This window comes from Myxocyprinus asiaticus, chromosome 42 (assembly GCF_019703515.2).
Source record: "Myxocyprinus asiaticus isolate MX2 ecotype Aquarium Trade chromosome 42, UBuf_Myxa_2, whole genome shotgun sequence".
Classification (NCBI taxonomy): domain Eukaryota; kingdom Metazoa; phylum Chordata; class Actinopteri; order Cypriniformes; family Catostomidae; genus Myxocyprinus; species Myxocyprinus asiaticus.
The window spans coordinates 4,790,556-4,803,222 of NC_059385.1; the positions used below are offsets into that span (position 1 = coordinate 4,790,556).

At 36.1% G+C, this 12,667-nt stretch overlaps 1 protein-coding gene across 15 annotated transcripts in view; it reads right to left on the reverse strand.

Moving 5' to 3' along the window:
• Window positions 1-12,667, reverse strand: part of LOC127432576 (calcium/calmodulin-dependent protein kinase type II subunit beta-like) — an 84,019-nt gene that overhangs the window by 49,018 nt on the left and 22,334 nt on the right. For 10 of the 15 annotated variants that reach the window (XM_051683849.1, XM_051683843.1, XM_051683848.1 and 7 more), the window contains exons 6-8: window positions 3,880-3,952; window positions 1,553-1,655; window positions 282-365 (exon numbers count right to left, since the gene is read on the reverse strand). In XM_051683849.1, coding sequence (XP_051539809.1) covers window positions 282-365; window positions 1,553-1,655; window positions 3,880-3,952 — 260 coding nt within the window. Of the gene's footprint in view, window positions 1-281; window positions 366-1,552; window positions 1,656-3,879; window positions 3,953-12,066; window positions 12,140-12,667 lie in introns of all 15 variants that reach the window. The other 5 variants (XM_051683842.1, XM_051683838.1, XM_051683845.1 and 2 more) reach the window with 1 other exon arrangement.

The window sequence follows — 12,667 nt, forward strand, 5'->3', positions numbered from 1 at the left end:
AAACAAAATGATCCACTAAAATAAATCAGACTTCTCAAGGCTACCAGCCTTCGGACCTGCTAATTTGCAAAGTAATAAAATCACTCAACACTGCAGACGAGGAACACGGCAGTGGTGGCTGAGCTGGTGAAAGCAGCACTTGGCAACGGCCTCTTGACAACACCTGCAGTAGAAGAGCTCTCCACATCTGAGAGCTGATGTGTCTGAATATGTGTGGGGTGTTGAAGAGCGAGAAGATTGAAATAGATGCGAAGAATCGGGGAGAGGAGAGATTGACTCACCACATGCCCAAATGTCCACAGGTTTCCCATAAGCCTCCTTTCTTAACACTTCTGGAGAAAGGTAACCTGGTGTACCAGCAAACCCTGTAGAAGAAAATAAAACTTCACCTCTGAAAATGCCTCTTCCAGTATCTTTCCAACTCAACGATGTCTGTATACTGGTGAAAACTATCTGGGCTTTCAAACCCGTTTGACTTTCTTTCATACGTGGAAGACAAAAGGAGATTTTCGGCAGAATGTTAGCTTTAGTCACCATTAACCTTTATTGTATCTTTTCATTCGATGAAAATGTAACATTCTGCCAAGTATCTCCTTTTTTGTTAGAAAGTCATATGGGTTTGCGACCAAAGGTGTGTGACGGAATGCTAACAGAATTTAGATTTTAAGGTGAAATATCCCTTTAAATAAGCAACACAGATTTTTTTTTTATTTTTATTAAATACAATAAAAAATCCCAATCAGTATTTTGTTGTCATTAACCAATAAAATGATTTTAAATACAAAATCTATTTATATATATATATTTACCTGAGAAGCAATATATATATATATATATATATATATATATATATATATATATATATATATATGTGTGTGTGTGTATGTACAGTAATATATATGTGTGTGTGTGTGTGTATGTACAGTAATATATATATATATGTGTGTGTGTGTGTATGTACAGTAATATATATATATGTGTGTGTGTGTATGTACAGTAATATATATATGTGTGTGTGTGTGTTTATGTACAGTAATATATATATATATATATATATATGTGTGTGTGTGTATGTACAGTAATATATATATATGTGTGTGTTTATGTACAGTAATATATATATATATATGTGTGTGTGTGTGTGTATGTATATCATACATATAATATATGTATATAATTTTATTTAAAAAAATTATCTAATACATTCTACAATTATTATAATTAACACACACACACACACACACACACACATATTCCTTAAAAACAAGATACATTTATTTGAGCAAAATTGCATAAAATCTTAAGACTGTTTTTTCTTGTTTTAAGCATAGATTTAAATCTAACTAACTTAAATTAATCTAACTTAAACTTAAATTAAGATATATTCTATCTAGACTATCTTTCACAATTTTGCTTCTAAGGTAAATGTTTCTTGTTCTAAGGATGTTCAGATGTTTTTCATGAAAAACAAGAAAAAAGACAAGTTTAAGAAAATATTTTATTTATATTAAACATTGAGTTTTTTGATAGAGAGCTTAAAGAGACCACGTACCAAACCAGGCCTGCTGGTCTCCTTGCACTTCAATGGCCAGTCCAAAGTCGGCCAGCTTGACGGCAGCATTCTTACATTTACTGGCCAGGAGCAGGTTCTCTGGCTGGGGGGGAGATCAGGGGCGCAACTCGTATTACCAAAATCTGATACATGTCACCTTTTAACACTTAACACATAACATACAACCACAGCTGCTTGCGAAATCCAGCATACAAACAGGATCATCTCCCAAAATATATGCTGTGCCGTCCCCTGTAATTTGCCCAACATTATAGCAATTTCAGATTTGAGAGTGTGTCATATTGTATATTGGAAATCTGTATTTGAACCGACGTTCATGAGAGCTTTACTTCCTGTTCATGTCTACTCAACAGCATCTTTACCGCTACTCTGTCACTCTACCCCATAATGCTCTTGACGACACCTTCCTCAGAGGCCCGACTGGATTATCTGTAGTTTAACAAAGTCGATTTGATTGACAGGTTGTGTCTCAGCAATCCCACATGTGTTAAGAGATTTCAGGGAAATTAGCTTAGTTTTATCTTAAATACAAGATTTACGCACACATACAGTATTAAAGGAATAGTTCAGCAAAAAATGAAAATTCTCTCATCATTTACTCACCCTCATGCCATCCCAGATGTGTATGACTTTCTTTCTTCTGCTGAACACAAATTAAGATTTTTAGAAGAATATTTCAGCTCTGTAAGTCCATACAATACAATTTAATGGGTGCAAAAAAATTTTATGCTCCAAAAATCACATAAAGTGGTTAAATCCATGTCTTCTGAAGTAATATGATAGGTGTGGGTGAGAAACAGATCTTAAGTCAATATTTAAGTCCTTTTTTGCTAGAAATTCTTCTCCCTGCCCAGTAGGGGACGTATGCATGAAGAATGTGAATCACCAAAAACACAAGAAGAAGAATGTGAAAGTGAAAGTTAAAATGGAGCCTGACTGAGCAGGGAGGAGAATTTACAGTAAAAAAAAATACTTAAATATGAATCTGTTTCTCATCCACACCTATCATATCACTTCTGAAGACATGGATTAAACCACTGGAGTCTTATGGATTACTTTTATGCTGCTTTGTGTGATTTTTGGAGCTTCAAAATTTTGGTACCCATTCACTTGCATTGTTTAGACCAAAAGAGCTCAGAAATTCTTCTAAAAATCCTAATTTGTGTTCAGCAGAAGAAAGTAAGTCACACACATTTGGGAAGGAATAAGGGTGAGTAAATGATGAGAGAATTTCCTTTTTGGGTGAACTATCCTTTTAAGAGTGAACTTTTTTGTAAGAAAAGCTCTATGGCAGCATTTGTTTGCAGATGCCACTTGCTTTCATATACTGTAGGGTAATGCAATGACATTTAAAAAAATGTAAGTGCTCACTTTGTTTTTAAGAAAAACATTAATGTCTCATAACCTACTCTCATTTAAGTGTAACAATTAATAACAACGTTCAGAAAGTGTAAGTGGCACTTTGAGCTGTTCTTAAGTAGGTTATGTTCCCGCTTCTCTAGTGGAAGTCAGGTGGGAAATTGAGTCCAGAGGAGCAAAGAGCATCATGGGTATTTGAGACTAAATCAATCTCAGATCTACAGCTGCCGAACTCCAAAGAGACGAAAACTCTCAGTCTTCTTTGGTTCAACCACCGCTGCCATCTGCTCGAACTATTTGTGGAGCTCAGATGGCGCCGCGGCGTTCCTGGCCCATGATTCGGGCTGCGTTCTGATTGAGAATTCGTAGGATGGTGCGAAATGTTCAATGACCCGGAGATGTATCCGGGGAGATTTTCATAACCTGATTCTTGGAAATATCACAAACGACTCATAAACGAAACATGGAATCATAATTTATCCTAGGTACTTTCGCAAAACACGTTTTGAGCACAATTCATCAGTTCCTCAGTCTCTGAAACGACTTTCCTTTTCAGATGATGTCACATATAAGGCAGATTTTATAAGACAGCATATTAAAGATGCTCTTCTTGTAGCTTTGCATCTAGTTCCGAACCTACTTGTGTGTAATCTTGATTGTGGGCATTATAAACATAAAATCCACATATAATCAACAACAACAGTGTAATCTGAAGTGATTTTATGGCAGACATAAACATCCATGCACCCATGCCAAACAAGTTCAACTACAAAAATAAACTCCACCCCATCCTGAATAATAAGCCACGCCCCTTTTGAATATCAATCATAATAAAGCATATGTGACATGTTTGGGTATCAACACGTACACACAAACAGGAATATGCAAGCAGGCAGAAGACACACCCACAGAAAAATGGACGAATCAGAACAACACCTGTCACTCACCTTGAGATCTCGGTGCACAACGCCCAATTGATGGCAATGAAGCACCGCCTCCAGGATCTGCTGGATGCAGTGACTGCATGCAAACACCAGGGGGCGATTGTTAGTCTGAGAAATGCATCATTCTCTCATGCACAGGCGGGAAATGCAGGGCAATTACAAAGAGCTACTAGTTTAACAGTTGCGATTATTTTTCTCAGGGATTAATCTCAAAATGTGACACCAAACATTACTGAAATAGATTCCTCTTGTAAATTGTCATAAAAGTGTGAAAAGGGGATTTATCCATAGAGTTTTTTTGAGTGAATCTCACAAAAACATGTCCAGCTGCACATTTCACCCCAAAATCAAAAGAAAAAAATAAAATTAAAATATTTTGTATTATGACAAAGAGGACCTGTTTTAAGAACCATTATGACTTTTTGCATTATGATATTGTTTTCATGGCAATGAACAAACACACACACACACACAACACAATGTTGCATTACCATATTGTATCCAGAATGAATATGATTATGAATTATCTTATTAGATTCTCATTACTGTAATTCTGTCATTTGTACTGTTTTACAGTACAAAACGTACTGTAATGCAACGATTTTATGTCTTTCAAATTAGCATGAATTAAAGGCAGTACAACATATACTACAACCCCAATTCCGTAAAAGTTGGGACAGTATGAAAAATACTACTAAAACAAAAAGGAGTGATTTGTAAATTATATTCACCCTTTGCTATATTGAAAGCACTACAACAACACATTATATGATGTTTTACCTTGTGAATTTTTTTTTAAATGTACAGTAATTTCAAATCAGATGATTGCAACACACTCCAAAAAAGTTGAGACAGGCAATTTAAGACTAATAACAATTTGACGAGTTAAAATAACAAGGCAATGTAAAACAAGAGACGTTAAACAGGTAAGGCAATCGTGTCATAGTATATAAGGAGCCTCCAAAAACAGCCTAGTCTTTCAAGAGCAAGGATCATTCGAGACTTGTCAGTTTGCCATCAGATGCTTCAGCAAATAATCCAGCACTTTGACAACAATGTTCCCCAAAGACAAATTGGAAGGATTTTGGGCATTTCACCCTCGACAGTGCACAAAATAGTTAAAAGATTCAAGGAATCTGGTCAAATCTCGGTGCATAAAGGGCAAGACGAAAACCATTTCTGAATGTGCGTGATCTCTGATCCCTCAGACGTCACTGTCTTAAAAAACGTCATTCATTTGTAATGGATATCATGAACATGAGCTTGGGATAATTTTAGTAAGCCTTTGTTAGTCAACACCACTCACTGCTGCATCCACAGATGCAAGTTAAGACTTTACTATGCAAAGCAGAAGCCCTACATCAACACTGTCCAGAAGTGCCGCCAACTTCTCTGGGCTCGGTCTCATCTTAGATGGAAAGTAGAACGGTGGAACAGTGTTTTTTGTTCCACATTTCAAATAGTTTTTGAAAAACACAGCCGTCATGTTCTCCAGGCCAAAGAGGAAAAGGACCATCCAAGCTGTTAACAGCGTCAGGTCCAAAAGCCAGTGTCTATATGGGCCAGGGGTGTGTCAGTGCCCTTGGCATGGGTAACTTGCACATCTCTGAGAGCACCATTAATGCAGACAGATATGTACAAATTTTGGAGCAGCATGTACTGCCATCCAGCACCGTCTTTTCCAGGGACATCCCGGAATTTTCAGCAGGACAACAGAGTGCGGGTGCTAGATTGGCCTGCCTGCAGTCCTGACCATCTCCATTTTGTTTAAATTAGCATTTTTCATACTGTCCCAACTTTTTCAGAATTGGGGTTGTACCATGATGAATAAATACAGAACTTTGTTTCCATTACAGTATAATGAGAATGAGGATTGTTTTTTTTGTTTTTTTTGCATTACAGTAATACGAATTTAGGAGTACAATTGTTTTATTCCATTCAAATTGGCATAAATGAAAGGCAGTACAACAAATACTACCATGATGTATAAATACGTTACAATTTAAATAATATATCAGAACCTTTCCACATTACAGTAATGAGAATATGCTTTTTTTTTTTTTTTTTTGCATTACGGTAATGAGTATTTAGGGGTAAAATGTGCTTAATTGCCATGAAAATAACGTCACAATGCAAAAAAATCTTAACAGACCTAAAAATGTGCCATAAAAAGTGCAAAAGGATTTATCTACAAAGTTTTAGGTGAATTTCATGATAACATGTCCAGGTCACATTTCACCCCATAAAATAAATAAATTAATTATGTTTTGCATTATAAACAAGAGGGCCAATTCTTAGCACCACTGTGTGATTAACACACACAATTAACACACACAATATTGCATTACCATAATGCATCCAGAATGAAGGATCTTATAAGATTCATTACTGTAATACTGTAATTTTTACTGTTTTACAGAATAAACAGTAAAATTAAATTAAAAACAGTACAACACAATCCAAAAAAAAAAACTCTTAATTGTCCTTAAAACAGGCTTAATTTCCTTGAAGCAAAAAATAAATTCTAAATTCTTTAATTGATTTTAAGGTGAATTATGACGTGGACATATTCTTGAGGTTTCATGACATTTATTTGTATTGTACGAAGTCTAACTGTTGGGTGCTATTCTTCAGAGACACTCCAAATGGTACTGTAGACCCGATATGAAAGAACCGATAAGTAGAAAAGTGTAAAAATCAGTAAAAACATATCGGTCAAACTGATTATAAATCTTTTGAAACATCAGACATGAAGCTTTCCTGTGTAATGAGACTTGTTTCGCTTGTTTCTAACGCTACAGCACTTAAAAAACAGCTCTCGCGGGTGAGATGATCTCACCACCAACTACGAGAGCGACAGGGCTGTCAGGAGAGATAGAGAGAGGTGAAAGAGAGAGACTTGAGCTTAAGACAGGAAAAAGATTTGCAAAAGGGAAGTAAGACTGGCAGATCGCCTGGAGCTGCTCAGACGCTGCAGTGGTGTTGTGTGGTGTGTTTTTGGCAGCGGTAAGATTTGTGTGGCGAGATGAGGGAGGTGGACGTGTGAATCAGCCTGTGTAGGCGTTTGCTGCTGATTTAGTGAGAGTGAATGTGTGTGTGTGTGTGTGTGTGTGTGTGTACATGTTGCAAAACTGGAACATACAGAGCCATATTCCAGTTCTCTTAGAAGCAGAGGCTGTTTTATTTGGCCAGCACTGTTTGATTCACTAATATAATAACATTAAAAGATTCCCTAGGAAAGGAAGATCACAAATGAGATCTCTTTAAATGGGTCAGATTATGAGGAACCAAATTTCCACTGATCTTTTGAGATAAGAGAGATCACTATAATATAAAATCATACTGTAAGCTTCAGAGCTCCAAACTTACTGGGCCAAAATTATTTATTTGAACTGAGCTGCAGAACCAACTCATTCTGAATCCTGAATTATTAACATATGAAAACCCACATTTACATACTAATATAAAACCGATAAAACCAAAGTATGACTGGTGTTGGCACAAAGAAATAACATGCATTTTTACTTACACGTGGACCTTAGAGCGAAAAAATAAATGAAGAGACACCTTTAAAGGAATATTCTTGGTTCAGTATGAGTTAAGCTCATTCAGCAACATTTGTGGCATAATGATGATTTCCACAAACTAGATTTTCGACTCACCCCCCCCCCCCCACCCCAAAAAAAAGCAAACATTGAGGTTACAGTAAGGCACTCACAATGGAAGTGAATGGGGCCAAATCCAAAATCATAAAAATACATGTTTCAAAAGTATAGCCACAAGATGTAAACATTATAACATAATTTTAGTATTATGAAATCACTTATTAACCTCATCTGTGTAAAGTTACATCCAATACCAGGATTACAGGGTTTCATTGGCATGACAACAAAGTTGTAAATTTGGATATAACTTTACACAGGAAAGGTTAATAAGCGATTTTTTTAACACTAAAATTATGTTAACATGTATAATGTTGACGACTTGTGGCTGTACTTTTGAAATTGTGTGTATTTTAGTGTTTATGGACTGGCCCCATTCACTTCCATTGTATGTGCTTTACTGTAACAACAATTTATGCTTTTTTTTAATTAAGGAGGTTTAAGTTGAATATTTTTTTTTTTTTTTTTGTGGAAATCAACATTATGCCTCAAATCCTGTTAACTGAGCTGAACTTAGACTGAATTAGGAACACTATTTTAATATCTCAATAATTTCTCCTAGACAGCAATGAGATTAAATGGAGAACAAATTGAGACTTTTGTTTATGTCTCCTGTCTCTCAGATTTCTCCTGAGTAAAAGACCCCAAAAATGCGTCTTCTCTAGTGTTTCAAAACAGAACTCAACAACTCGAACTGTGCTCAGATTTGCCAAGATACTTTTTTTTTTTTGCAATAAAAAGTCACAGATGTCAATACGAACACAAATGCTGCTAATCGAATTCTTCCAAGACAGAATCACCTGAGCTATGCTATCTATTTGAGTCTATTTTTATTTATCCTACGGAATTTAAGGAGAAACATCTCCTTAGGCAGACAAAGGAGTGACAAAGTTGATACTTAAATTAAACATAAATAAGAACTCAAATAAATAGTTCAAAAAATCATTTACTCACCCTTATGCCATCCCAGGTGTGTATGACTTTCTTCTGCTGAACACAAAAATTTTTAGAAGAATTTTTCAATTCTGTTGGTCCATACAATGCAAGTGAATGGTGACCAGGACTTTGATGGTCCAAAAAGCACATAAAGGCAGCATAAAAGTAAACCATACGACTCCAGTGGTTTAATCCATGTCTTTAGAGGTGATAATAAGTGTGGGTGTGAAACAGATCAAGTCCTTTTTTTTACTATAAATCTCCACTTTCTAAGCACTCTCTTCTCTCCTAAGAGTTCTTCTTCTTTTGTTTTTGCCAATTGGCATTCTTTGTGCACATCGTCACCTGCTGGAGGAGGACAATTTACAGTAAAAAAAGGACTATTGATCTGTTTTTCACCCACACCTATCATATTGCTTCTGAAAACATGTATTTAACCACTGGAGTCATACAGATTACTTTTATGCTGCCTTTATGTGCTTTTTTGAGCTTCAAAGCTCTGGACCCTTTTGACTTGCATCGTATGACCTACAAAGCTGAAATATTCTTCTAAAAATCTTCATTTGTGTTCAGCAGAAGAAAGAAAGTCATACACATATGGTATGGCATGAGGGTGAGTAAATGATGAGAGAATTTTCATTTTTGAGTGAACTATCCCTTTAAGTCTCCTAAACTAAGAAAGAGCAACCGCTGAGCAATAATTCCAGGGCAATTAGTCAAAAACACTATTCACCGCTATCAGCAAAGTGTCTGATCAAATGCAGAGAAAGGGGGTTGTACTGTGCGAGTAACCCTCTGTTTTACCATGTTTTCTCTCGCAGGGGTGGTGGACGTGCAGCCAAACACAGCAGATACAGTCAGCAGTTTTATCTGAGCATCTGAACAATGTCTGCAATATGCTGCGAGCCTCAGAAAGAGCCCTTCACTCAAGTGACTGTTAAACAAAACAACGCGTCTGCTCTCCACCAGCACACAGTCGTAAATGTGAGGGCTGACAGAAACAACATATTACACGCAGCAGAGAATTACCAATGACAAATATACTGTAAATTACACTGTTTTAAAACAAAACAACAGTGAGGAAGAAAGTGACAGATATAGATTAAAAGATAGAGAGAGAGAGAGAGCACAAAACAGAAAAGTTGAGGATATGAGAAGACGTTTTCAGTGCATCATAAGCAGTTAAGGCCATTTTCACACAAGAACTTTTGGTGCAAATCCAAGTTGCTTTGGCATAAGAATTCACTTTATTCAGTGAGAAAACTCTGGTGCATCCCAAGGAAGTCCTCCTGCAAACAGGGGTCTGATGGCAGTAGGTTTCGCAATTGGTATGAAAGCCTTCCAGCCTAATTTGTGAGTGAATTTGCCATTGAACGTAATTTTTGTTTGTTCAGGTTTAATGAATTTCTCATAGCAGCTTGTCTCCATAAAAACCGCCATTGGTAAAAAGCTCACATTTTTCAGTAGCAAAAGGGTTTAGAGTTAAATATTACAATGTGAAAAGAAACATGTAGGGGTGACAGGTGGAATCGATCTTGGGTTCGGACCGAGCAATGTGAAAACAGCGTTAGGGGTGTTCACACTGACAGCGATATATCCTTTGGATGTCGTTGTACTGTTGGTTTCTAGTTGGCTTTCCAACTCAACTAGTAATTGTTATCTACAAATACCATGGTTAAACAACGGTTCATGTAGGAAATTTAACTTGTTTAATTTTCATAAAGGAAGGTCACCCTAATTAAATATATTAAACAATTAAACTATCAGGTGATAACGTTTCCATCCAAGTCGTGAATTTAACAAATGCAAAAATTGGAATATCACGAAAACAACTTAAGAATAAAACAGCGTTTCCATCCCATGTGTTTAAGAGAACAAAATCGTCACTTTGAGGGAAATTGGCACAAAACAGAAATGGAAATGGAAGTTGTAGCCACTGGAAAAACCAATTTGGCTCTTTTATTAAATGTAATAAATTACTTGAGTACAAATTGCATTGAGGAACTTCTTGTTTGCAAGCGATCAGCGGCAGATGCCTTATGTGTGGGAGAAAAAGCGTGTCAGACAGTTCTGGGATGTAGTATTAGCAAATCATTTTGATGTAAGGTTTGATTTCGGGATTTCAGAATATCCAGAGCAACATTTCAGATGCTTTGCGATGATATTGTTCTGTTTTTAGTGTAGTTATGAGCGAGTTATTCGGTCGCACTTTTTTGATACACATCTAGGAATTTATCCAGTAAAAATGTGTTTCTATCATAGTTTATGCGGATGTCTTCTTCTCGAACAAAAAAATGTATCCAGCTGAAAAAACATGCATGTAAGGGTATTTCTTTAACTTCGGGCACTTTTAGCACTGTGGATTTCTAGAAAGTAAAGTCTCTTTAAAACAATTTTTATTATTATTATTTGTCTACTAACAATATCCAAAAAATATCCTACATGCATCACAGGAGATTCATGTGATATTTGGCATTTTTTGTCATGAAAATTCCCACTTCAGTGTCATTTCCAGCACATCTCAAACGATGTGACGGAAATGACATTTTTAACGTTTTTAAAATAAAATGGCCGATTCTTTTGTCTTGCTAAGGCTAATTTCATAGCTAACATTTTATGTATTTTAAATCCACACAATCAAATAATATTTTCACACTTTTTGCATAATTTGGAAAAATTACAGCTTGATTGGAAATGAAGTCCAACAAAAATATTCTTCTCACAAATGATCATTACCTTGATTATTTTCTCTGTTTTCTTCAAACAACACTCGTGCCATATTTTATTTCAAGCATGCTCTTCACTGATACTTTAGTTTAATTGGTTAACAAGAAAACTAATAAAAAATGAATAAATAAAAAACATTTTTTGCTGTGGTGTAAATGACGCCACAAATGTAGGACAGTCGTAACTTTTTGGGGTAAAAAATCATTTTCACAAAATAAATGTTGAAATTATTTATGTTTAGATTATCATGGTTTTTAACATGTAATTATCTGTCTTTTTAAAATTAATTTTCTTAGTTTAATATTGAAAGCGTGGCTCTGGAAAAAAGCTAAAACAAATAAATCTTTACATAAAAGGCATTGAAAAGCACCAAAGATATATGCTGAAGGCCTGGTACAAAGTTCCCAAGTTTTAATGTGACCTTCATATAACAAAAAGAAAAAAGTTGAAAACTGTTTAATAAACTAAAATCATAAAAATTAATGAAAATTTAATGAAATGATAAATTCAAACATACAAATAATTATGAAATTGAAATAAGTATTAACTCCTGGGACATGAAATTCACTTAACAACGATTTTGAAAATTTTATTGAATTTAGTTTTTTTTTCCATCCAGCATTTTTTATGCGATATCCCAAATTTTGCATAAAACTACATGGATGGAAACCCAGCTACTGAAAATAAATGACTTCCAACCACTTTCAATGTGAACGCCCCTTTAGAGTGCAGTAAACAGGCCCAAATTTCCAGCATAAACACAGGTCAGTCAGACAGTCGGTCACACGGTCAAACAGATGGGCGGCTTGGAACAGGCAGGAGTCACATGACACATGCAGTGGCCCAGTGCACCTCCCATACTGACCTTCAGGTCCCTGTGAACTATATCATGATGGTGTATGTGACTGACACTCTCTAGAATCTGATGTATACAATGACTGCAAAGACAAGAGGAGAGGGGAGGACAGAGAAAAGAAAGGATGAGGGACAAGTGCAGAGACGGAGGAGGTGAATTAGTCGCAGGAAAATGAGTGCGGGTAAGGACCGCCAATCGAGGGCGTATTTATGGTGAAATGAGACGAGTGATAACAGTGCGTGTGGAAACTAAATACCCTAATGTTAAAATGACACAGAACAATAGTAACGCAGTCAGGCAGGGACGCGTCATTCCCTCTGTGGGCTATGACGCAGGGGAGATGGGCGGATGGATGCTTTAAACTGAGGGATGGGTGGATAAATAAAGTCCAGTACAAACACTATATAATGTAAAAATCTAGTTTTAATTCTGTTTTTCTCAATGGTATTTCCCTGGAAACTCAAATAAAGCGAGTGTAGTTCTGCAGAGGTGTGAGTGGGTATGTGTGCAGTGCTGTTCTGAATATGAGCTGACACCATAATTACTGTATGTGTGTGTATTAGAGCCCTACTTTCAGTCGTGTGTGTGTGTGTGTGTGTGTGTGTGTGTA